The sequence below is a fragment of the Oncorhynchus clarkii genome, chromosome 25 (genome assembly GCF_045791955.1).
Source record: "Oncorhynchus clarkii lewisi isolate Uvic-CL-2024 chromosome 25, UVic_Ocla_1.0, whole genome shotgun sequence".
Taxonomy (NCBI): Eukaryota; Metazoa; Chordata; class Actinopteri; order Salmoniformes; family Salmonidae; genus Oncorhynchus; species Oncorhynchus clarkii.
Window position 1 is genome coordinate 41,974,484 of NC_092171.1, and position 27,944 is coordinate 42,002,427.

General features: G+C 43.7%; 1 protein-coding gene across 1 annotated transcript in view; it reads left to right on the forward strand.

Moving 5' to 3' along the window:
* LOC139383647 (phosphofurin acidic cluster sorting protein 2-like) overlaps window positions 1–27,944 on the forward strand; it is a 97,783-nt gene that overhangs the window by 56,510 nt on the left and 13,329 nt on the right. Inside the window, exons 2-4 of the mRNA XM_071128185.1 lie at window positions 26,122–26,209; window positions 27,121–27,210; window positions 27,374–27,499. Coding sequence (XP_070984286.1) covers window positions 26,122–26,209; window positions 27,121–27,210; window positions 27,374–27,499 — 304 coding nt within the window. The remainder of the gene's footprint in view (window positions 1–26,121; window positions 26,210–27,120; window positions 27,211–27,373; window positions 27,500–27,944) is intronic.

Genomic DNA, 27,944 nt, shown 5'->3' on the forward strand with positions numbered 1-27,944 from the left:
CACCACAGTGAGATGTACTGTACTCCCTATTGGAATGGCATGTCTGTTATGGCATCCAGACCGTGTTCAGATCCAGAGGGTGTTTCTGATTACACTAGAGTACCACCGACCCTGACCAGTGTGGAGGTCCCCCCCCCCCCCCCCCCCGTAACCCCCCTGCCCTAACCAGCCACATCTCTCAGAGAGGGGCATGGGGGGGGGGGGATTTAAATAGCAGGAGGATTGCCATGTTGTTCTGTCATTTAAATAGCAGGAGGAATGCCATGTTGTTCTGACATTTTAAATAGCAGGAATCTGTTGTCATGTTGTTCTGACATTTTAAATAGCAGGAATCTGTTGTCATGTCTCCCTCTTCGGTTTCAGTGTGGGTCTGGCATAGCATACATCGGGACGGGGAGAGGGACAGGGACGGGGAGAGGGAGAGGGACATAGACGGGGAGTGAGACGGGGAGAGGGATGGGGAGAGGGACAGGGACGGGGAGAAGGACAGGGACGGGGAGAGGGACGGAGACGGGGAGAGGGACGGAGACGGGGAGAGGGACGGGGAGAGGGACAGACGGGGAGTGGGACGGGGAGAGGGAGGGGGAGTGGGACAGGGATGGGGACGGGGAGTGGGACAGGGATGGGGACGGGGAGAGGGACAGAGATGGGGAGTGGGACGGGGAGGGGGAGAGGGACAGAGACGGGGAGCGGGAGAGGGACCGGGACGGGGAGAGGGACCGGGACGGGGAGAGGGACGGGGAGAGGGACAGAGACGGGGAGAGGGACAGACGGGGAAAGGGACAGAGACGGGGAGAGGGACAGACGGGGAGAGGGACGGGAAGAGGGACAGAGACGGGGAGTGGGACCGGGACGGGGAGTGGGACCGGGACGGGAAGAGGGACCGGGGAGTGGGACGGGAAGAGGGACCGGGACGGGGAGTGGGACAGAGACGGGGAGAGGGACAGAGACGGGGAGAGGGACGGGGAGAGGGACAGAGACAGGGAGAGGGACAGGGACGGGGATGGGGAGAGGGACAGAGACGGGGAGAGGGACGGGGAGAGGGACAGATGGGGAGAGGGACAGGGACGGGGAGAGGGACAAAGATGGGGAGTGGGACAAAGACGGGGAGTGTGACATGGACGGGGAGAGGGACAAAGATGGGGAGTGGGACCGGGACGGGGAGAGGGACAGGGACGGGGAGAGGGACAGGGAGAGGGACAAAGATGGGGAGTGGGACGGGACCAGGGACAGAGTGAGACCCGTAGACCAGGGACAGAGTGAGACCCGTAGACCAGGGACAGAGAGAGACCCATAGACCAGGGACAGAGAGAGACCCATAGACCAGAGACAGAGAGAGACCTAGAGACAGAGAGAGACCCAGACACCAGGGACAGAGAGAGACCCAGACACCAGGGACAGAGAGAGACCCAGACACCAGGGACAGAGAGAGACCCAGACACCAGGGACAGAGAGAGACCCATAGACCAGGGACAGAGAGAGACCTAGAGACAGAGAGAGACCCATAGACCAGAGACAGAGAGAGACCCAGACACAAGAGACAGAGAGAGACCCAGACACCAGGGACAGAGAGAGACCCAGGGACAGAGGGAGAGATACAGAGACCCAGAGACAGAGAGAGACCCATAGACCAGAGACAGAGAGAGACCCATAGACCAGGGACAGAGAGAGACCCATAGACCAGGGACAGAGAGAGACCCATAGACCAGGGACAGAGAGAGACCCATAGACCAGGAACAGAGAGAGACCCATAGACCAGGAACAGAGAGAGACCCATAGACCAGGAACAGAGAGAGACCCATAGACCAGCGACAGAGAGAGACCCAGGGACAGAGAGAGAGATACAGAGACCCAGAGACAGATACATATATTACTATGTAATTGTGTGGAGGGTTCTGTAGCCCATGTTGCTGCTAACCCTGTCGTGGACGGATAAATGGATGGACATATTGATGGATGGATGGACGGATGGATAAATGGATGGACATATTGATGGATAGATGGATATATGGATGGATATATTGATGGATATATTGATGGATATATTGATGGATGGATGGATGGATATATGGATGGATATATTGATGGATATATTGATGGATATATTGATGGATATATTGATGGATGGATGGATGGATGGATGGATATATGGATGGATATATTGATGGATATATTGATGGATATATTGATGGATGGATGGATGGATGGATGGATGGATATATGGATGGATATATTGATGGATATATTGATGGATGGACATATTGATGGACGGATGGATGGATATATTGATGGATATATTGATGGATATATTGATGGATGGATATATGGATGGATATATTGATGGATATATTGATGGATGGATGGATGGATATATTGATGGATGGATGGATGGATATATTGATGGATGGATATATGGATGGATATATTGATGGATATATTGATGGATGGATGGATGGATATATTGATGGATGGATGGATGGATATATTGATGGATGGATGGATGGATATATTGATGGATGGATGGATGGATATGTTGATGGATGGATGGATATATTGATGGATGGATGGATGGATATATTGATGGATGGATGGATGGATATATTGATGGATGGATGGATGGATATGTTGATGGATGGATGGATGGATATGTTGATGGATGGATGGATGGATATGTTGATGGATGGATGGATGGATATATTGATGGATGGATGGATGGATATATTGATGGATGGATGGATATATTGATGGATGGATGGACATATTGATGGGTATATGGATGGATGGATATATTGATGGATAAATTGATGGATGGATATATGGATGGATATATTGATGGATATATGGATGGATAAATGGATGGATGGATATATTGATGGATAAATTGATGGATGGATATATGGATGGATATATTGATGGATATATTGATGGATATATGGATGGATAAATGGATGGATAAATGGATGGATAAATGGATGGATAAATGGATGGATAAATGGATGGATATATGGATGGATATATGGATGGATATATGGATGGATATATGGATGGATAAATGGATGGATAAATGGATGGATAAATGGATGGATATATGGATGGATAAATGGATGGATAAATGGATGGATAAATGGATGGATAAATGGATGGATAAATGGATGGATATATGGATGGATATATGGATGGATATATGGATGGATATATGGATGGATATATGGATGGATATATGGATGGATATATGGATGGATATATGGATGGATATATGGATGGATATATGGATGGATATATGGATGGATGGATGGATGGATGGATGGATATATGGATGGATGGATATATGGATGGATGGATGGATGGATATATGGATGGATATATGGATGGATGGATATATGGATGGATGGATGGATGGATGGATATGTTGATGGATGGATGGATATATGGATGGATGGATATATGGATGGATATATGGATGGATGGATATATGGATGGATGGATGGATGGATATATTGATGGATATATTGATGGATGGATGGATGGATGGATATATTGATGGATGGATGGATGGATATGTTGATGGATATATTGATGGATGGATGGATGGATGGATGGATATATTGATGGATGGATGGATGGATATATTGATGGATGGATGGATGGATATATTGATGGATATATTGATGGATGGATGGATGGATGGATATATTGATGGATGGATGGATGGATATATTGATGGATGGATGGATGGATATATTGATGGATGGATGGATGGATATATTGATGGATGGATGGATGGATGGATATATTGATGGATGGATGGATGGATGGATATATTGATGGATGGATGGATGGATGGATATATTGATGGATGGATGGATGGATGGATATATTGATGGATGGATGGATGGATGGATATATTGATGGATGGATGGATGGATGGATATATTGATGGATGGATGGATGGATATATGGATGGATATATTGATGGATGGATGGATGGATATGTTGATATATGGATGGATATATTGATGGATGGATGGATGGATATATTGATGGATGGATGGATGGATATATTGATGGATGGATATATTGATGGATGGATGGATGGATATATGGATGGATATATTGATGGGTATATGGATGGATGGATATATTGATGGATGGATATATTGATGGGTATATGGATGGATGGATATATTGATGGATGGATATATTGATGGACATATTGATGGGTATATGGATGGATGGATATATTGATGGATATATTGATGGATGGATATATGGATGGATATATTGATGGATATATTGATGGATATATTGATGGATGGATATATGGATGGATATATTGATGGATATATTGATGGATATATTGATGGATATATTGATGGATGGATATATTGATGGATGGATATATTGATGGATATATTGATGGATGGATATATTGATGGATGGATATATTGATGGATGGATATATTGATGGATGGATATATTGATGGATATATTGATGGATGGATATATTGATGGATATATTGATGGATGGATATATTGATGGATGGATATATTGATTGATGGATGGATATATTGATGGATGGATATATTGATGGATGGATATATTGATGGATGGATATATTGATGGATGGATATATGGATGGATATATGGATGGATATATTGATGGATGGATATATTGATGGATGGATATATGGATGGATGGATATATTGATGGATGGATGGATATATTGATGGAAGGATAGATATATTGATGGATATATTGATGGATGGATGGATGGATGGATATATTGATGGATGGATGGATGGATGGATATATTGATGGATGGATATATTGATGGATATATTGATGGACGGATGGATAAATGGATGGATATATTGATGGATGGATGGATGGATATATTGATGGATGGATATATTGATGAATGGATGGCTGGATGGATATATTGATGGATGGATGGATATATTGATGGATTGATGGATGGATATATTGATGGATGGATGGATGGATATATTGATGGATGGATATATTGATGAATGGATGGATGGATGGATATATTGATGGATGGATATAGGGCAGCAGGAGCCAAAATCCTCCATCTCCGGACGATGACTCGGCAACCTGAGAAACTGATGTGAGCTGAGGTCAAGTTCCGGCCCAAACTGGTCTTCCTAGCGGTGGTGTCCAGACCAGTCGTTCAGAGGACAACTCAGTTATTGTCATTCCTCTTAAAGGGATAGTCCCCCCAAATGTCACGTTGGTTTCCTTTTAATGCCACGTTGGTTTCATTACTTTGTAACCCAGGGGTCCCCAAATTCCATTCAGCTGTGAGCGGATGGTCGAGGGGGGGGTCGGAACAGGTATGTCTTCTCTTTACGCGTAGGAACACTTGGAACAGATATACTACTGATTTTAGTCCGTTATGTCTTTTATCTCTTACAACAAAGATTTATAATTTTCTTTTTTTACTCAGAAAACTTTGTGGCGCCAAATAAAATCACCCGCTGGCCTGCCTGTTGAGGAAACCCTGCTCTCAGCAGTCTGTAGACGAGGTATGACGGCAATCCATGCTTTTGGTTTAGTTTCCCCGGCTGTGGCTGGCACTGTTTCCAAATGCTAAAGTTTTTGTCATCGGGTCCGTTTTTTAAAGCGAATTGCGATTTCAATACATTTTTTGCAATGTCTAATGTGTAGTCTAATGTGATGTGAGTTATCCAACCTAAAAGACCATCAGATACTGAGGGGGGGGGGGTATTTTGAGAGAAACGCAAACACAAAAAAGGCCAATTCATGTTTAATTCAGTGTGGCCTCTCATTATCTTCTGGGGTGGAAATGAAAAGGTTGTTTGATGATCTGTGAAAGAGATGGATGGGAGAGATAGGAAAGAGAGAGAAAAAGAGAGAGTATGGGTTTTGTCTAGAGAGGTGAGAATGGTCACACACACGGTGGAAATCTGGTCCGTGAGAGACCAGTTCAGAGGACGCAGTGTACTGAATTGATTTCCTTTTTTCACCCTCCCTCTCGCTCTCCCTTTCTCTCTCTCTCTCTCTCTCTCTCTCTCTGTCTCTCTCTCTCTCTGTCTCTCTCTCTCTCTCCTCTCTCTCTCTGTCTCTCTCTCTCTCTCTCTGTCTCCCTCTCTCTCTCTCTCTCTCTCCTCTCTCTCTCTCCTCTCTCTCTCTCCTCTCTCTCTCCTCTCTCTCTCTGTCTCGCTCTCTCTGTCTCGCTCTCCCTTTCTCTCTCTCTCCTCTCTCTCTCGCTCTCTCACTCTCTCCTCTCTCTTTCTCACCCTCTGTTGAGCCTGGAGTGATGACTCAGGAATTCTCAAGGTTTTCATTTTCAAGCTGTTGAGTCTTGTGGCTGTCTGTCTGCCTGCTGTCTGCTGCCTGCTGCCTGCCTGCCGCTGTCTGTCTGTCTGCCTGCTGTCTGCTGCTGCTGCTGCTGCCTGCCTGTTGCTGTGTCTGCTTGCTATCTGCCTGCCTGCTGTCTGCCTACTTGCTGCTGTCTGCCTACCTGCTGCTGTCTGCCTGCATGCTGATGGCTGTCTGCCTGCTACTTGCTGTCTGCCTGCTGATGTCTGTCTGTCTACCTGCTGTCTGTCTACCTGCTGTCTGTCTGCCTGCTACTTGCTGTCTGTCTGTCTGCCCGCTGCCTGCTACTTGTTGTCTGTCTGTCTGCCTGCTGCCTGCTGCTTGCTGTCTGCCTGCTGCTTGCTGTCTGCCTGCTGCTTGCTGTCTGCCTGCTACCTGCTGTCTGCCTGCTGCTTGCTGTCTGTCTGTCTACCTGCTGTCTGCCTGCTGCTTGCTGTCTGTCTGTCTACCTGCTGTCTGCCTGCTGACCTGGTTTATAGCTCCTCTCTCCTGTACCATCTGATCAGAAACTTCTGGAAGCTGAACACTCACTAACCTATAATGATGGTATCTAGCCTGGTGTCAGATCCATTTGTGCTGTCTTGCCAACTCCTATCTCCTATGGTCGACAATGTTTGCAAGACAGTACAAACAGATCTGGGACCAGGCTATTCATGGTGAATATAAGGGCAGATCCTCTTGTCTGTCCTAAACTGTTCAGACCTGCTGTGGCAGTGATTAGGTGCGTTTGTTTAACCTTACCCATCCTGCCGAGTGGGTATATTTTGCACATTTGAGACCATTATTTAGGTCAGACAAATGCACCCACTTAGTTGGCTCTGTGATCTAAGCTTTGGCTGGGACTGACTCCTATCCTAGGCTGTTATCCCAGAATGCTCTCTGTGTTCTCCTCCTCCCCACCTACTGTGTTTTCATGGCAGGATTTCTCTCTTTCAATTCAATTCAATGGGTTTTTATTGGCATTGGAAACACATGTGACTCACCACCTGGATAGGGTCTTATGTAGCCAATGTTTTTTTTAATACATTAGATAAAAGTAGAGACTCAGAGCTACAAAATGGTATATCATACACTGCATTTGAGGAAACAATGGGATAGTAATTCTGCTTTGGTGTTCTTTGGCACGGTGACTATGGTATCTGTTGGAAACATGTAGGTGTTACAGACTCGGCCAGAGACAAGTTGAAAATGTCAGTCAAGACAGTTGCCAGTTCACGTCCTGGTAATACGTCTGGTCCTGTGGCCTTGTGAATGTTGACCTGTTTAAAGGTCTTACTCACAATCGGCTACGGAGAGCATGATCACACAGTCGTCCGGAACACCTGGTGCTCTCATGCATGCTTCAGTGTTGCTTGCCTCGAAGCGCGCATAGAAGTAATTTAGCTTGTCTGGTAGGCTCGTGTCACTGGGCAGCTCGCGGCTGGGTTTCCCTTTGTAGTCTGTAATAGTTTTCAAGCCCTGCCACATCCGACGAGTGTCAGAGCCGGTGTAGTAGGATTCAATTTTAGTCCTGTATTGATGCTTTGCCTGTTTGATGGTTCGTTGGAGGACATAGCGGGATTTCTTATAGCTTACGGGTAAAAGTCCCATTCCTTGGGACTAGCCTTTGGCTCAGTGTGGATGTTGCCTGTAATCCATGGCTTCTGGTTGGGGTATGTACGTACGGTCACTGGGGACAACGTCATCAATGCACCTATTGATGAAACCGGTGATTGATGTGGTGTACTCCTCAATGCCATTGGATGAATCCCGGAACATATTCCAGTCTGTGCTAGCAAAACAATCTGCGTCATCTGACCACCTCCGTATTGACCGAGTCACTGGTGCTTCCTGCTTTAATTTTAGCTTGTAAGCAGGAATCAGGAGGATAGAGTTGTGGTCAGATTTGCCAAATTGAGGGCGAGGGAGAGCTTGGTACTCATCTCTGTGTGGAGTAAAGGTGGTCTAGAGTTTTTTTCCCTCTAGTTGCACATGAGACATGCTGGTAGAAATGAGGTAAAATGGATTTATGTTTCCCTGCATTAACGTACCCGGCCACTAGGAGCGCCGCCTCTGGATGAGCGTTTTCCTGTTTGATTATGGCAGTTACGAAAAATATAGATAAACTCTCTTGGTGAATAGTGTGGTCTACATCTTATCATGAGATACTCTACCTCAGGCGAGCAAAACTTCGAGACTTACTTAATATTACATTTTGCGCACCAGCTGTTATTTACAAATGTACACAGACCGCCACCCTTTGTCTTACCGGAGGCAGCGCTTCTGTCCTGCTTGTAATCGTTAAGGACCGGGTAGTTTTTCAGGATAATAAAGAAACGGAATGGAGCTAAGCACGATGTGGAATACGTCAAGGGGTATGAATACTTTCTGAAGGCACTGTATTGACATCCCATTAAGGACGTACTGTACCATTTGTATTTCATATACCTTTGACTATTGGATGTTCTCATAGGCACTATAGTATTGCCAGTGTAACAGTATAGCTTCCGTCCCTCTCCTCACCACTACCTGGGCTCGAAGCAGGAACACATCGACAACAGCCACACTCGAAGCAGCGTTACCCATAGCTCCACAAAAGCCGCGGCCCTTGTAGCGCAAGGGGAATAACTACCCCCAATCTAAAAGCGAGTGACGTTTGAAATGGTATTAGCGCACACCCAGCTAACTATCTAGCCATTTCACATTGGAAACACCAGCCATTAGGCTGATAGGCTTGAAGTCATAAACAGCGCTGTGCTTGCGAAGAGCTGCTGGCAAAACGCATTAAAGTGCTGTTTGAATGAATGATTACGGGCCTGCTGCTGCTCAGTCAGACTGCTCTATCAAATCAGACTTAATTATAACATAATAACACACAGAAATACGAGCCTTTGGTCATTAATATGATCGAATCCGGAAACAATCATTTCGAAAACAAAACGTTTATTCTTTCAGTGAAATACTGAACCGTCCCGTATTTTATCTAACGGGTGGCATCCATAAGTCTAAATATTCCTGTTACATTGCACAACCTTCAATGTTATGTCATACAGTGGGGGAGAACAAGTATTTGATACACTGCCGATTTTGCAGGTTTTCCTACTTACAAAGCATGTAGAGGTCTGTAATTTTTTATCATAGGTACACTTCAACTGTGAGAGACGGAATCTAAAACAAATATCCAGAAAATCACATTGTATGATTTTTAAGTAATTCATTTGCATTTTATTGCATCAAAATATACAAATAAAATAAATAAAAAATCGGGAATCGGCGCCCAAAAATACTGATTGTTATGAAAACTTGAAATCGGCCATACACACTAGACACACTATTGTCACACTGGGGTTAGTCGAAAAACAGTAACACACACACACACACACACACGCACACACACACACGCACAAAGTGTGTGGGTGTGTAATGTGTTAGCATTTCATGTTCGTACTGTGTGTGTGTGTGCATGCGCTGCGTTGCGTGCTTGTACTTGAAGTGTGCTTGAGTGTGTTGGGCACATGCGTGTTGCCTTGTAAGTGTGTCTTCAACTTGATGGTTGAGGGGGTGAGGAGAAGCGACAGCAGCTGTTGATCAAACCTCTAATCATAAACAATCTGTACCAAACTGAGTGGGAACAGTGTGGAGAGAAGGAGGAGGGGGGGATGGGAGAGAGGGGAGGAGGAAGGGAGGAGAGGGCCAGCCAGGCTGTGGGTTCCATTGTGTTCTGCTGGACACTTCTACACATTCCCAGCATTCTGACCAGTATTCTCAACATTCTGAGGGCCCCAGCTCTGAGCATTCTGAACAGTATTCTCAACATTCTGAGGGCCCCAGGTCTGAGCATTCTGACCAGTATTCTCAACATTCTGAGGGCCCCAGCTCTGAGCATTCTGACCAGTATTCTCAACATTCTGTGGGTCCCAGCTCTGAGCATTCTGAACAGTATTCTCACCATTCTGTGGGTCCCAGCTCTGAGTATTCTGACCAGTATTCTCAACATTCTGAGGGCCCCAGCTCTGAGCATTCTGACCAGTATTCTCAACATTCTGAGGGCCCAGCTCTGAGCATTCTGAACAGTATTCTCAACATTCTGTGGGTCCCAGCTCTGAGCATTCTGACCAGTATTCTCAACATTCTGAGGGCCCCAGCTCTGAGCATTCTGACCAGTATTCTCAACATTCTGAGGGCCCCAGCTCTGAGCATTCTGACCAGTATTCTCAACATTCTGTGGGTCCCAGCTCTGAGCATTCTGAACAGTATTCTCACCATTCTGTGGGTCCCAGCTCTGAGTATTCTGACCAGTATTCTCAACATTCTGTGGGCCCCAGCTCTGAGTATTCTGACCAGTATTCTCAACATTCTGAGGGCCCCAGCTCTGAGCATTCTGACCAGTATTCTCAACATTCTGAGGGTTCCATGGTTTCTGGTTCAGCGTAGCGTGGCTGTAGTCACTAAGACTCTAGTGGATTGTGGTTGCAGCAATGTACTTGCTTGCGTGGAGGCCTGGAGTCATACCAGGGAAATGGGTCAACACAGATCCTCTTATAAAATGAATAGGATCACATGTGTAATATATTTGGCTCAAATATGATGTAGCTTATGGAACACTCATAAGCCTCACTGTGAGAGAAAACATTAACCTGAAAACGAAACGATATTGGATGAGATGGCATCAATTTCTGAAGATTATACAAACTCATACAGTAACTTAACAGCAACAACAATCACCTTTTTAGGGTTGCAAAATCCAGATAACTTTACCACGGTTTTCCAGAAATCCCAGTTGATGGATTCCTGGATTTCCTGTTTATTCCCTTCTAATTCCAGGAATCTTCCGATTGGAAAGTTACTGGAATTTTGCAACCCAAATCAATTAGTTTCATAACTGGGATAAATGGTGCTGTAGGGCGATCGGCATGCGAGCAGAGGCCTGGGAGTAGAGTATAAAACACTTAGATGAGAACTAAATCCATTGTTCCTCTGTACTGCGGTGTGTGTGTGTGTGTAGAGCAGTGTACGGTTTAAGACAATGTGAGCCTTTATTGGGTAGTTTGTTGTGCCCATTGTGGCTTGCTGAGGTTCCTGAGACTCTGTGGGCTGTTTTGAGACAGAAAGACATTGGTGGTGTTCTAAATGGTACCACTATTCCCTTCATAGTGCACTACTTTTGACCAGAGCCCCTAGGGGTCATAGTGCACTACTTTTGACCAGAATGGCACCCTATTCCCTTCATAATGCACTACTTTTGACCAGAATGGCACCCTATTCCCTTCATAGTGCACTACTTTTGACCATAGACCAATTGGTGAAACAATAGGGGATAGGGTGCGATTTGGAACTCGCTCAATGGAGCCCTGGTCAAAATAGTGCACTATACAGGGGTTAGGGTCCGATTAGGAACTCAGACATTGTGTGTTGAGGAGAAAGACCTCACTTCAGCTGTCTGCCGGTCTTATCCTTCCGACCTGTTGGTGTCACACAAAACACACACACAGTTATGTATTGCTATCCTTGTGGGGACCAAATAATTGATTCCCATCCAAAATCCTATTTCCCCTAACCCTCAAATCAAATTGTATTGGTCACATATACATGGTTAGCAGATGTTAATGGGAGTGTAGCCAAATGCTTGTGCTTCTAGTTCCGACCGTGCAGTAATATCTAACAAGTAATCTAACAATTCCCCAACAACTACCTAATACACACACATCTAACGGGGTGAATGAGAGTATGTACATGTAAGTATACGGATGAGCGATGGCCGAGCGGCATAAGCAAGGTGCAATATAAAATGCAATATATACATGTGATATGAGTAATGTAAGATATGTAAACATTATTAAAGTGGCATTATTTAAAGTGGCTTTGATTAAAGTGACTAGTGATCCATTTGTTAAAGTGGCCAATGATTGGGTCTCAGTGTAGGCAGCAGCCTCTGAGTTAGTGATTGCTGTTTAACAGTCTGATGGCCTTGAGATAGAAGCTGCTTTTCATTCTCTCGGTCCCTGCTTTGATGCTCCTGTACTGACCTCGCCTTCTGGATGATAGCGGGGTGAACAGGCAGTGGCTCGGGTGGTTGTTGTCCTTGATTATCTTTTTGGCTTTCCTGTGACATTGGGAGCTGTAGGTGTCTTGGAGGGCAGGTAGTTTGCCCGCGGTGATGCGTTGTGCAGACCGCACCACCCTCTGGAGAGCCTTGCGGTTGAGGGCGGTGCAGTTGCCGTACCAGGCGGTGATACAGCCCGATAGGATGCTCTCGATTGTGAATTGGTTAAAGTTTGTCAGTGTTTTAGATGTCCCCAACCTCAAACAGTCACACTTCTAATAATTGCTCCCACAGTTGATTTCTTCAAACCAAGCTGCTTACCTATTGCAGATTCAGTCTTCCCAGCCTGGTGCAGGTCTACAATTTAGTTTCTGGTGTTCTTTGACAGCTCTTTGGTCTTGGCCCTAGTGGAGTTTGGAGTGTGACTGTTTGAGGTTGTGGACAGGTGTCTTTTATACTGATAACAAGTTCAAACAGGTGCCATTAATACAGGTAACGAGTGGAGGACAGAGGAGCCTCTTAAAGAATAAGTTACAGGTCTGTGAGAGCCAGAAATCTTGCTTGTTTGTAGGTGACCAAATACTTATTTTCCACCATAATTTGCAAATAAATTCATAAAAAATCCTACAATGTGATTTTCTGCATTTTTTCTCTCTCGTTTTGTCTGTCATAGTTGAAGTGTACCTATGATGAAAAATACAGGCCTCTCTCATCTTTTTAAGTGGGAGAACTTGCACAATTGGTGGCTGACTAAATACTTTTTTGCCCCACTGTACGTCTCGTGTCTAAGCCATTGAGTTGCGACTCAACCTTGTCCCTGTACCGGCATTTAGCTTGTTTGATTGCCTTGCAGAGGGAATAACTACACTGTTTATATTCAGCCATATTCCCAGTCTTTCCATGGTTAAATGCGGTGGTTCACGCTTTCAGTTTTGCACAAATGCCGCCATCCATCCACGGTTTCTGGTTAGGTTAGGTTTCAGTGGGTACAACATCTCCAATGCACTTGTTTATAAACGCACTCACCGAGTCAGCGTATAGGTCAATGTTGTTCTCTGACGCTGACCAGAACATATTCCAGTCCACGTGATCAAAACAATCTTGAAGCGTGGCTTCCGATTGGTCAGACCAGTGTTGAATGGTTCTTGTTGCTGGTCATGTTTGAGTTTCTACCTATGAGACGGTATGAGCAAAATGGTGTCGTTGTCGGATTTGCCTAAGGGTAGTGTGGTCGAGAGTACTAGCCCTGCGTGTCGTGCAATCAATATGCTGATAGAATTTAGGTAGCCTTGTTCTCAAATTTGCTTTGTTAAAATCCACACCTACAATAAATGCAGCCTCCAGATATCCAGTTTCCAGAGTCCAGTGAGAAGTTCCTTGAAGGCCGTCTTGGTGTTCGCTTGAGGGGGAATGTACACAGTTGTGACTATAACTGACGAGAATTGTCTTGGTAGGTAAAATGGCCGGCATTTGATTGTAAGGAATTCTAGGTTGGGTGAGCAGAAGGACTCGAGTTCCTGTATGTTGTTATGATTACACCATGAGTCGTTAATCATGAAGCATACACCCCCGCCCTTCCTCTTCCCAGAGAGATGTTTATCTCTGTTGGCGCGATGCATGGTGCCCGGTGGCTGAACCGATTCTGACAACATATCCCCGAGAGAGCCATGTTTCCTTGAACCAGAGAATGTTACAATCTCTGTTGTCTCTCTGGAAGGCAACCCTTGCTCGAATTTCATCTACCTTGTTGTCAAGAGACTGGACATTGGCAAGTAGTATACTCGGGAATGGTGAGCGATCTGCCCGTCTACGGAGACCGACCAGGAGGCCGCTCCGTCTGCCCCTTCTGCGGCGCCGTTGTTTTGGGTAGGCTACTGGGATTAGAACCTTTGTTCTGGGTGGTGGTCCGAACAGAGGATCCGCTTCGGGAAAGTTGTATTGCTGGTCTTAATGTTGGTAAGTTGACATTGCTCTTATATCCAATAGTTCCTTCCGGCTGTATGTTAACTAGAACAACGTTAGTTTGAGAACTGTATTTTTCACACAACGGTCATATGGTTGAGCTCATAAGACATCTCTTTCTTCTGTCTACAGTAGGCTCACTTAGCAGCTGATAGCAAAACAGGGACAGGCACATACTTTCATGTGGTTTATTTTTTGGTCAGATGGCACATTACTGTTTGAAAAAAGAAGCACATTGTGAACCAAAAACGAACGCAAAAAAAGTAAAAATAATAATTACTGGCACCCTACCAACCAAGAAGAAAATGTGTCACCCTCTAAGTCGAAGGGTCGCAAATGCGAGTGTTTTGGTTCCTAGTCCCCTAGCCTACTGATTTATTACTCTGGGCTCTTATCTAAAGCCTAGGCCTCATGTTGTTTTCAAAATAGTTGTATTTATTTATTTGCAATGGCATTTAAAAAAAGCTTTGAACCAAAACTCAATTTTGTTTACAACTAAGGTTAAATCAAATTTTAAAAATCCTCCTGTTTTGTATTCTTTTGGGATCTTATCTTTAATAGTTTTGGCCTATTTCCTGTTTTCAATGTAGTTGTACAGTTGAAGTCGGAAGTTTACATACACTTAGGTTGGAGTCATTAAAACTAGTTTTTCAAACACTCCACAAATTTCTTGTTAACCGGTTATATCCCTTTGTTCTCAATTTCCGCCTGAAGACATACCCAAATCTAACTGCCTGTAGCTCAGCCCCAGAGGCAAGGATATGCATATTCTTGGTATCATTTGAATGGAAACATTCTGAAGTTTGTGGAAATGTTAATTGAATGTAGGAGAATATAACACAGTAGATCTGGTGGAAGAAAAGAAAGAGCATACGTTTTCTGTTTTTTACTGTTGTAGCATCATCTTTCACATGTACTAGAATAGCCACACAGTCAGATAGGATGCTGGAGATCATTTTGATGGATAACACAAGCGGGCAACTGTAGGTGTGCAAAGTTTCAGACTGATAACTTCAGGAATGGGTGAGCTACATGACATTTAGCATGAAGTCACCCAGGTGTCCCACACAAGTTGCCCAAATGTACCCAAGTGGCCGAATTGGTGAAATGACCTATAACTATATACAGCAGTGCAAATAACTGTATACAACATATCAAAAAGCAATTCTAACACACACACACACAAATTAAAATAAATAAATAAATATTAGAAAATAAATATAAAAACAACAACAGTACACCCCTTGGAAGTCCTCGTCACAATATTTTGCTGCCTGTGCCATGTCCCATAGCAGTCTCTTTCTGATGTAAAGCAGAGGCAAACTGAACAAGTGGTGCATTTCATGCGACACAGAACACAACGACGCCTCCATGCTGTGCCCTTTTGGCCCTGAGGCACAGTCATGCCTGCAGTAATGAACTGTGGCATATGAACACCACTGGGGGTGCAGCTTGGCACCGGGGGCTCCCAGTCGGAGTCGCTATCACTGTGAAAGAAAACATTAAAAAAACATTTGTATTGTATGAGCCTTTTATCATCACATAAAATAAACAGATATGCTGCCTGACCAGCATCACCACCCTGGATGGTTCCGACCTTGAATATGTGGACATCTATAAGTACCTAGGTGTCTGGCTAGACTCTAAACTCTCCTTCCAGACCCATATCAAACATCTCCAATCGAAAATCAAATCAAGAGTCGGCTTTCTATTCCGCAACAAAGCCTCCTTCACTCACGCCGCCAAACTTACCCTAGTAAAACTGACTATCCTACCGATCCTCGACTTCGGCGACGTCATCTACAAAATTGCTTCCAACACTCTACTCAGCAAACTGGATGCAGTTTATCACAGTGCCATCCGTTTTGTCACTAAAGCACCTTATACCACCCACCACTGCGACTTGTATGCTCTAGTCGGCTGGCCCTCGCTACATATTCGTCGCCAGACCCACTGGCTCCAGGTCATCTACAAGTCCATGCTAGGTAAAGCTCCGCCTTATCTCAGTTCACTGGTTACGATGGCAACACCCATCCGTAGCACGCGCTCCAGCAGGTGTATCTCACTGATCATCCCTAAAGCCAACACCTCATTTGGCCGCCTTTCGTTCCAGTTCTCTGCTGCCTGTGACTGGAACGAATTGCAAAAATCGCTGAAGTTGGAGACTTTTATCTCCCTCACCAACTTCAAACATCTGCTATCTGAGCAGCTAACCGATCGCTGCAGCTGTACATAGTCTATTGGTAAATAGCCCACCCATTTTCACCTACCTCATCCCCATACTGTTTTTATTTATTTATTTTTATTTTTCTGCTCTTTTGCACACCAATATCTCTACCTGTACATAACCATCTGATCATTTATCACTCCAGTGTTAATCTGCATAATTGTAATTATTTGCGTACCTTCTCATGCCTTTTGCACACAATGTATATATAGACTCCCCTTTTTTCTACTGTGTTATTGACTTGTTAATTGTTTACTCCATGTGTAACTCTGTGTTGTCTGTTCACACTGCTATGCCTTATCTTGGCCAGGTCGCAGTTGCAAATGAGAACTTGTTCTCAACTAGCCTACCTGGTTAAATAAAGGTGAAATAAAAAATAAAAATAAAAATAAAAAAACTTGACTATTGGCTAATTCCATGGTAACGGAGTTACGCTGAGACTCAGATTTTTCTCTTTAAAATGTTTAATACCAAACTAAAAACATTAATTTAACTCTATACACAAGGACAACTTTTTAACAATTTCCACTGAAAGTTTTACAAAAAAACATTTACAGATTTCAAGTTTAGTAAGAAAATAAAACGGAGGTAGATTATACCGTAATTCTGTTACCAAACTTTGCATCTGTACAGTTTTACCAGTAAATGTTTTTTGTTTGGCGCACATCCATGTTATCCGTGGAATTGCCCTGTTCTAATGTGTGTTCTAATATGTGTTCTAATATGTGTTCTAATATGTGTGCTGTAATGTGTTCTAATGTGTGCTGTAATGTGTTCTAATATGTGTTCTAATGTGTGCTGTAATGTGTTCTAATATGTGTTCTAATTAGTGCTGTAATGTGTTCTAATATGTGTTCTAATTAGTGCTGTAATGTGTTCTAATATGTGTTCTAATGTGTGCTGTAATGTGTTCTAATATGTGTTCCAATGTGTGCTGTAATGTGTTCTAATATGTCTTCTAATTAGTGCTGTAATGTGTTCTAATATGTGTTCTAATTAAGCAATAAGGCACGAGGAGGTGTGGTATGTGGCCAATATACCACGGCTAAGGGCTGTTCTTATGCACGACACAACGTGGAGTGCCTGGATACAGCCCTTAGCCGTGGTATATTGGCCCTATACCACAAACCCCTGAGGTGCCTTATTGCTATTATAAACTGGTTACCAACGTAATTAGAAAGAGTAAATGTTTTTTATTGCGCATACCAGTGGTATACGGTCTGATATACCACAGCTTTCAGCCAATCAGCATTCAGGGCTCAACCCACTCTGTTTATAATGTGTTCTAATCAGTTGCAATTTTAGCATATAAATCTTGGTGGGGCAAACTAACAATATTTTTTTTAGATGCATGCCAGCAAAGCCACTACACAACACAACACTAAACAATACATTAATTGCACTATAACGGTGACCCAACAGCAGAGTCCCAACACCTTACCACTGCTACACCTGGCTATCAGCAGAGTCCCAACACCTTACCACTGTTACACCTGGCTATCAGCAGAGTCCCAACACCTTACCACTGCTACACCTGGCTATCAGCTGACCCAACAGCAGAGTCCCAACACCTTACCACTGCTACACCTGGCTATCAGCAGAGTCCCAACACCTTACCACTGCTACACCTGGCTATCAGCAGAGTCCCAACACATTACCACTGCTACACCTGGCTATCAGACGAGCCTTGTCTGGCAGCCTCATTTACTGCCTTTAAAAAAAGCATAGCTGATATGGCTGACTTGCTTAAAACAAATGTGGTTTCTACTGTCAATTGAGATGTACAAACTATGGCATAAGGGGACGACGAGTCGGTAAGAAGCAATCCGTACTTTCGATTTAGATATTAATGAGCGAGCTAGGACGGACGTAGTCAACTATTTGTTCAGCACCTTTTGAAATGTATCAGTGACAGAATTCAGAACATGGGCAGTTCCTACAGTGTTCTTCCTGTACACCAAGTCAGAACCGTAGGATAAATAAAGGGGGCATATAAGCAGATAATGCAAGCTCTTACAATATTCAATGATTACATTTCTCTAAAACACGCTATAGGCTACATCTGCACCACCAAGTCAGAACAGTAGGTGAAATTAGGAGGGGAAACGGCACCAAATTATTAGGGTGAGGCACATGGACTACGAACAGCTTACTACACCACATACACTTAGTATTACTTCATTAGCGACAGTATACATATCTCCCTGGCATATTACATCATTTATGCAGCAGCATGTAAGACATTTTTGAACCTTGTTGTGCTGTACTCACTTGAACAGGACGGTGGCGTGGTGGTCCTTCGTGGCACAAATCTTGTCATCAAACTTTGTCATTCTCTGGATTTATGCTGCTTTCAAGACAACTGTGAACTCTGGGGGGGAAAAAAAACAAGGTCAAATCGTGATGACATCAGTGATCTTCAGGTCGTAGCTCTAGAAAGAGGCCCGAGTTCCCGACCGTTCAAATGGTGTTTTCCCAGTCGGAGTTAGTTTTTTGCCGAGTTCTGAGTTTTAAGTTGTTTTGAGCACAGCAAAAGTTATGCTGGATTGACACAGTGGCCAATGTTGAATGTTTATCCTTTTAAGTTTATCCTTGAATAGCAGGCTAGTGATTGCTTTGCAATGCTTACAGTTAGCCACTGATTCCTTCCAAACCACTCATTGTTGAATTTGCGATTTCCAACTTGTTGTGTGTTGTGTATTGTATTAATGCCCCCACACTAGAAAGACTGGGCTCAAAACAGTGGGGGGTTGCCACTGGTTTTGTGTTTTAATATGTGTTCTAATGTGTTTTAATGTGTTCTAATGTGTTTTAATATGTGTTCTAATGTGTTTTAATGTGTGTTCTGTGTTTTAATGTGTTCTAATGTGTTTTAATGTGTTCTGTGTTTTAATGTGTTCTAATGTGTTTTAATATGTGTTCTAATGTGTTTTAATGTGTGTTCTGTGTTCTAATGTGTTCTAATGTGTTTTAATGTGTTCTGTGTTTTAATGTGTTCTGTGTTTTAATATGTGTTTTAATGTGTGTTCTTTGTTCTAATGTGTTTTAATGTGTGTTCTAATGTGTTTTAATGTGTTTTAAAATGTGTTCTAATGTGTTCTAATGTGTGTTCTGTGTTTTAATGTGTTCTAATGTGTTTTAATGTGTTCTGTGTTTTAATATGTGTTCTGTGTTTTAATGTGTGTTCTGTGTTTTAATGTGTGTTCTGTGTTTTAATGTGTGTTCTGTGTTTTAATGTGTTCTAATGTGTTCTAATGTGTTCTAATGTGTTTTAATATGTGTTCTGTGTTTTAATATGTGTTTTAATGCGTTTTAATGTGTGTTCTAATGTGTTTTAATGTGTTTTAATGTGTGTTTTAATGTGTGTTCTAATGTGTTTTAATGTGTGTTCTAATGTGTTTTATTTAATGTGTGTTCTAATGTGTTTTAATGTGTGTTCTAATGTGTTTTAATATGTGTTTTAATGTGTGTTCTAATGTGTTTTAATGTGTGTTTTAATTTGTTTTAATGTGTTTTAATGTGTGTTCTAATGTGTTTTAATGTGTGTTCTAATGTGTTTTAATGTGTGTTCTAATGTGTTCTAATATGTTTTAATGTGTGTTTTAATGTGTGTTCTAATGTGTTTTAATGTGTGTTCTAATGTGTTTTAATGTGTGTTCTAATGTGTTTTAATGTGTGTTTTAATTTGTTTTAATGTGTGTTCTAATGTGTTTTAATGTGTGTTTTAATTTGTTTTAATGTGTTTTAATGTGTTTTAATATGTGTTCTAATGTGTTTTAAAATGTAATTCTATGGTGTTGTGCCTCCACGGTCATTCTAGGAATCTAACATCAATCCCAGTTAAATGACAGCTTGGAAACTGGACTCCCGTGTGGTCTCTCCCCAAGTCTCTAGGGTTCCCTAGACTAGGCTATTTTTTGCATCTGAAAATGGCACCCTATTGCCTATATAGTGCACTACTTTAGGCCAGCGCTCTGGTCCAAAGTAGTGCACTATATAGGGAATACGGTGCCATTTTCAGATGCAGCCTATCTAGGCTTAGTGCTATTTCTGTCCCCCACCACCACCACCAACACCCCACAAATAATTTCTCGATATATTTGTTATTTGCGTCAGAGTCATTGCTTCACCTGAAAGGTGACTCTAATGTGGTCTCTTTCTAGGTCTCCCTGGGCGGTGTATTACTGTGCCTTCACAGGCATGTCCCACAGCTCTCCACATATATCTTCCACCGTCTCAGGCCAGGAACATTATACACCAAACTACCACTGTCAAAATAAACCAACAGCACATGGTTACATGTTAGAGTAACATCGTGTCCCCCTGGAATGGTTTATACATGATGACATTCTGGCAACAGACAGACTAGCCGAGTAAGGACATGTTGAAGTCAACAAACATAGTGGGAATGTTGATGTGGGGTAACAACATGGTGGGGTAATGGGGTAACAGCGTAGTGGGAATGTTGAGGTGGGGTAACAGTGTAGTGGGAATGTTGAGGTGGGGTAACAACATGGGGAATGTTGAGGTGGGGTAACAACATGGGGGGAATGTTGAGCTGGGGTAACAGCGTAGTGGGAATGTTGAGGTGGGGTAACAGCATAGTGGGAATGTTGAGGTGGGGTATCAACATGGTGGGGTAACAGCATAGTGGGAATGTTGAGGTGGGGTAACAACATGGTGGGGTAACAGCGTAGTGGGAATGTTGAGGTGGGGTATCAACATGGTGGGGTAACAGCATAGTGGGAATGTTGAGGTGGGGTAACAACATGGTGGGGTAACAGCGTAGTGGGAATGTTGAGGTGGGGTAACAGCGTAGTGGGAATGTTGAGGTGGGGTATCAACATGGTGGGGTAACAGCGTAGTGGGAATGTTGAGGTGGGGTAACAACATGGTGGGAATGTTGAGGTGGGGTAACAACATGGTGGGAATGTTGAGGTGGGGTATCAACATGGTGGGAATGTTGAGGTGGGGTAACAGCGTAGTGGGAATGTTGAGGTGGGGTAACAGCGTAGTGGGAATGTTGAGGTGGGGTAACAACATGGTGGGGTAATGGGGTAACAGCGTAGTGGGAATGTTGAGTTGGGGTAACAGCGTAGTGGGAATGTTGAGGTGGGGTAACAACACCAGAGCTGTTGGCAGAAAATGTAATGTTAATTTCTCTACCACAAGCTGCTTCCAACGTTGTTTTAGAGAATTTGGCAGTACATCTAACCGGCATCACAACCGCAGACCACGTGTAACCACGCCAGCACAGGACCTCCACGTCCGGCTTCTTCACCTGCGGGATTGTCTGAGAACAGCCACCCAGACAGCTGATGAAACTGTGGGATCGTCTGAGACCAGCCACCTGGACATTTGATGAAACTGTGGGATCGTCTGAGACCAGCCACCCAGACAGCTGATGAAACTGTGGGATCGTCTGAGAACAGCCACCTGGACAGCTGATGAAACTGTGTGTTTGCACAACCAAAGAATTTCTGCACAAACTGTCAGAAACCGTCTCAGGGAAGCTCATCTGTGTGCTCGTCGTCATCACCAGGGTCTCGACCCGACTGTAGTTCAGCGTTGTAACCGACTTCAGTGGGGAAATGCTCACCTTCGATGGCCACTGGCACGTTGGAGAAGTGTGCTCATCACAGACTAATCCCGGTTTCAGCTGTACCGGACAGATGGCATCTCATCCTGTCTACATGGCAGACAGCGTGTATGGAGTCATATGGGCGAGAGGTTTGCTGATGTCAACATTGTGAACAGAGTGCCCCATGGTGGCGATGGGGTTATGGTATGGGCAGGCCTAAGCTACAAACAACAAACACAATTAGATTTTATCGATGGCAATTTGAATGAACATATACCATGACAAGATCCTGAAGCCCATTGTCGTGCCATTCATCCACCACCATCACATCATGTTTCAGCATGATAATGCACAACCCCATGTCGCAAGGATCTGTAGACAATTCCTGGAAGCTGAAAATGTCCCAGTTCTTCCCTGGCCTGCATACTCACCAGACATGTCACCCATTTGAGCATGTTTGGGATGCTCTGGATTGACATGTATAACAGTGTGTTCCAGTTCCTGCCAATATCCAGCAACTTCCCACAGCCATTGAAGGGGAGTGGGACAACATTGCACAGGCCACAATCAACAGCCTGGTCAACTCTGTGTGAAGGAGATGTGTCGCGCTGCATGAGGCAAATGGTGGTCACACCAGATACTGACTGGTTTTCTGATCCACGCCCCAAACTTTTTTTAAGGTATCTGTGACCAACAAGATGCATCTCTATAGTCCATAGATTAGTGCCTAATGCATTTATTTAAATTGACCGATTTCCTTATATGAACTGTAACTCAGTAAAATCATGTCCATGTTGAGGTGAAGGAACACCTCATGACAGGCAGGTGTTTAGTAGACAAACAGACACTATTTCCCACAGTGTCATAGGCTATTTAACAGGTTGCAAGACCCCCAAAATCCAGAACCTGTTTTGTGCTAACATTCCACTCCTTGTACTTCATTTCATTGCCAAACATGAAAAAAGAGTGGCAATGTTAGCACAAAACAGACTGTATTTCTCCAGGCTACTCCAAACCTGGGGATATTAGGAAGGTTACTGCCATTTAGCCACCCTAGAAGAGTTTCCCAAGCAGCTTCTCTTGTGGGAACCAATATAAAGTGAAGAGAGAGCCAAACAGAAATAAAGAAAGAGAGAAAGAAAGAAACAAAGAGAGAAAGAAACAAAGAGAGAAAGAAAGAGAGAAAGAGAGAAAAAAACAGAGAAAGAAAGAAAGAAAGAAAGAGAGAAAGAAAGAAAGAGAGAAAAAAACAGAGAAAAAGAAAGAGAGAAAGAGAGAGAGAGAAAGAAAGAAAGAAAGAAAGAAAGAAAGAAAGAAAGAGAGAAAGAAAGAAAGAAAGAAAGAAAGAGAGGAAGAAAGAAACAAAGAGAGAAAGAAAGAAAGAGAGGAAGAAAGAAAGAGAGAAAGAAAGAAAGAAAGACAGAGAAAGAAAGAAACCAAGAGAGAAAGAAAGAAAGAAAGAAAGAGAGAAAGAAAGAAAGAAAGAAAGAGAGAAAGAAAGAAACAAAGAGAGAAAGAAAGAAAGAGAGAAAGAAAGAAAGAAAGAAAGAGAGAGAAAAAAACAGAAAAAGAAAGAGAGAAAGAGAGAGAGAGAAAGAAAGAAAGAAAGAAAGAAAGAAAGAGAGAAAGAAAGAAAGAAAGAAAGAAAGAGAGGAAGAAAGAAAGAGAAAGAAAGAGAGAAAGAAAGAAAGAAAGACAGAGAAAGAAAGAAACCAAGAGAGAAAGAAAGAAAGAAAGAGAGAAAGAAAGAAAGAAAGAGAGAAAGAAAGAAAGAAACAAAGAGAGAAAGAAACAAAGAGAGAAAGAAAGAAAGAAAGAGAGAGAAAAAAACAGAGAAAAAGAAAGAGAGAAAGAAAGAAAGAAAGACAGAGAAAGAAAGAAACCAAGAGAGAAAGAAAGAAAGAAAGAGAGAAAGAAAGAAAGAAAGAGAGAAAGAAAGAAAGACAGAGAAAGAAAGAAAGACAGAGAAATAAAGAAACCAAGAGAGAAAGAAAGAAAGAAAGAAAGAGAGAGAGAGAGAGAGAAACACATAATTTTTTATTTTCCTAGGAAGTGAGTTCAAACATTGTGAGGGCCTTATTACATTTTTCTCCAGTTGTTACAAAGATATCTACCGCCCCTTTTAGTCTGAGTCCCAAAAGGCACCCAGAGTTCTGTGGTCTAAAGTAGTGCACTATATAGGGAATAGAGCTCTGGTCTAAAGTAGTGCACTATATAGGGAATAGAGCCCTGGTCAACAGTAGTGCACTATATAGGAAATAGAGCCCTGGTCAACAGTAGTGCACTATATAGGGAATAGGGCTCTGGTCTAAAGTAGTGCACTATATAGGGAATAGAGCTCTGGTCTAAAGTAGTGTACTATATAGGGAATAGAGCCCTGGTCTAAAGTAGTGCACTATATAGGGAATAGAGCCCTGGTCAACAGTAGTGCACTATATAGGGAATAGGGCTCTGGTCTAAAGTAGTGCACTATATAGGGCTCTGGTCTAAAGTAGTGCACTATATAGGGAATAGGGCTCTGGTCTAAAGTAGTGCACTATATAGGGCTCTGGTCTAAAGTAGTGCACTATATAGTGAATAGGGTTCTGGTCTAAAGTAGTGCACTATATAGGGAATAGGGTTCTGGTCTAAAGTAGTGCACTATATAGGGAATAGGGTTCTGGTCTAAAGTAGTGTATAGAAAATAGGGTACCATTTGAGACCGAACATTATTTTTCTGCCCAGTCTGGGATGTTGGCAACAGCCCCTCCTCTCCAGGAAAGTGAAAGAGGATTTAGCCTCAATAGCCCCCCCTCCCAGACACCCATAGTTAAGCATCAAGCAGCATTAACAAGTCCAGTGTTTTGAACTCTTCCTTAGCCAATTTCTAGTAGGGTTTTTTATTTCTCAATAAAGACCAGCCTGTTATCTGCCATCTCTCTCTCTTTTTTTTAAGTTGTGTTTTTCCCACTACTCTGAATTGCGTATTTTTTGGATGGAGATAGAAGAGTCATCACAGTGTATTTATGCCTCGGTCAGATAACGTCATGAGAAGAAGCGAAGCGGTCTAGATAACAGGAAGGCTAATCAGTTTCCTCCATGAAATAGTTATTAGGCTCCTCTGAATCACAAAGATGGATACACAGCAGAGTGACTTCTGAAGGTTTCTCTGAATCACAAAGATGGATACACAGCAGAGTGACTTCTGAAAGATGGATACACAGCAGAGTGACTTCTGAAAGATGGATACACAGCAGAGTGACTTCTGAAAGATGGATACACAGCAGAGGGACTTCTGAAAGATGGATACACAGCAGAGGGACTTCTGAAAGATGGATACACAGCAGAGGGACTTCTGAAAGATGGATACACAGCAGAGGGACTTCTGAAAGATGGATACACAGCAGAGTGACTTCTGAAAGATGGATACACAGCAGAGTGACTTCTGAAAGATGGATACACAGCAGAGTGACTTCTGAAGGTTTCTCTGAGATCTGTTCAGTACGTCGGTTCAATGCAGGGTTGTGATGATGTCTGATTCATGTCTTTGGTGGTGTTGTTGTTGATATTGGTAAACCGTTGATGAACGCTTGGTTAATGGGCATACAGGGAATTATCTGTTTACTCAAGATGGTTGTTTTTGTTTATTTACATGAACACGGTGCGCCCTGGCACCTACAACCAAACCCTGTTCAAAAGACACTTAAATATTTTGTCTTCCTCATTCACCCTCTGAATGGCACACGAACACAACCCATGTCTCAATTTGTCTCAAGGCTTAAAAATCCTTCTTTAAACACCTGTCTCCTCCTCTTCATCTACACTGATTGAAGTGGATTTAACAGGTGACATCAATAAGGGATCATATCTTTCACCTGGATTCACCTGGTCAGTCAGTCTGTCAAAGAAAGAGCAGGTGTCCTTAATGTTTTGTACATGAGTCTAAATTAGGCCTAATTGTTCTCGATCTGTCTTCTGTGTGCAGGTTGTGCAGTCTGACTCTGAAGAGGTTGGTGGTCCTGAGGGAGCTGGACAAGGAACTCATATCGGTGGTCATCGCTGTCAAGATCCAGGTAAAGATATGACCTTTCACACCACACCTGGCTGTAGGTACGGCAGGAACACACCTGGCTGTAGGTACGGCAGGAACACACCTGGCTGAAGGTACGGCAGGAACACACATGGCTGTAGGTACGGCAGGAACACATTTGGCTGTAGGTACGGCAGGAACACACCTGGCTGTAGGTACGGCAGGAACACACCTGGCTGTAGGTACGGCAGGAACACACCTGGCTGTAGGTACGGCAGGAACACACCTGGCTGTAGGTACGGCAGGAACACACCTGGCTGTAGGTACGGCAGGAACACACCTGGCTGTAGGTACGGCAGGAACACACCTGGCTGTAGGTACGGCAGGAACACACCTGGCTGTAGGTACGGCAGGAACACACCTGGCTGTAGGTACGGCAGGAACACACCTGGCTGTAGGTACGGCAGGAACACACCTGGCTGTAGGTACGGCAGGAACACACCTGGCTGTAGGTACGGGAACACACCTGGCTGTAGGTACGGCACGAACACACCTGGCTGTAGGTACGGCAGGAACACACCTGGCTGTAGGTACGGCAGGAACACACCTGGCTGTAGGTACGGCAGGAACACACCTGGCTGTAGGTACGGCAGGAACACACCTGAGAATCAAGGCTACATGAGTTACACACACACACACACACAATCCAGGTAGACTGCATAAATGTCACACACATCCTCTAAGACAAATGTTATCCAAGCTGACAGATGCGTTCCTATGTTTCACTTCCTGTACATTAGCTTGTTATCTGCTGGTTGACTTCACTTCCTGTACATTAGCTTGTTACCTGCTGGTTGACTGTTGGAGCTTAGCAAATGTTTTGCATTACATGAATGGTATCAATGGCTGTATTGACTGACAAACAGTCTGGTGATGTGTGATTCCTTTCCCTAGGGTTCCAAGAGGATCCTGAGGTCCCATGAGATAGTGCTGCCCCCTAGTGGCTCAGTGGAGACTGACCTGGCTCTCACCTTCTCACTGCAGGTAAAGAAAACACAAGGTCATAATGGGATGAAGGCCTGAAAAATGGCACATTGAGAAATCATTAACTCTCCTGCGTCCCATGTTTTCCACTTAAGAACGATGTTGTTATAAACTGTGACCGATTCCTCTCTCCTCTATTTTCTTGTCTTTCATCCATCCTCAGTACCCTCACTTCCTGAAAAGTGAGGGTAACAAGCTCCAGATCCTGCTGCAGAGGAGGAAGAGATACAAGAACCGGACTATCCTGGGATACAAGACCCTGGCTGTAGGAACCATCGATATGGCTGAGGTAGGAACCATCGATATGGCTGAGGTAGGAACCATTGATATGGCTGAGGTAGGAACACAATGAGACAAGACCCTTGCTGTAGGAACCATCGACTGGCTGAGTTAGGAACACAATGAGACAAGACCCTGGCTGTAGGAACCATCGATATGGCTGAGGTAGGAACACAATGAGTCAAGACCCTGGCTGTAGGAACCATCGATATGGCTGAGGTAGGAACACAATGAGACAAGACCCTGGCTGTAGGAACCATCGATATGGCTGAGGTAGGAACACAATGAGACAAGACCCTGGCTGTAGGAACCATCGATATGGCTGAGGTAGGAACACAATGAGATAAGACCCTGGCTGGAACCATCGATATGGCTGAGGTAGGAACACAATGAGACAAGACCCTGGCTGTAGGAACCATCGATATGGCTGAGGTAGGAACACAATGAGACAAGAC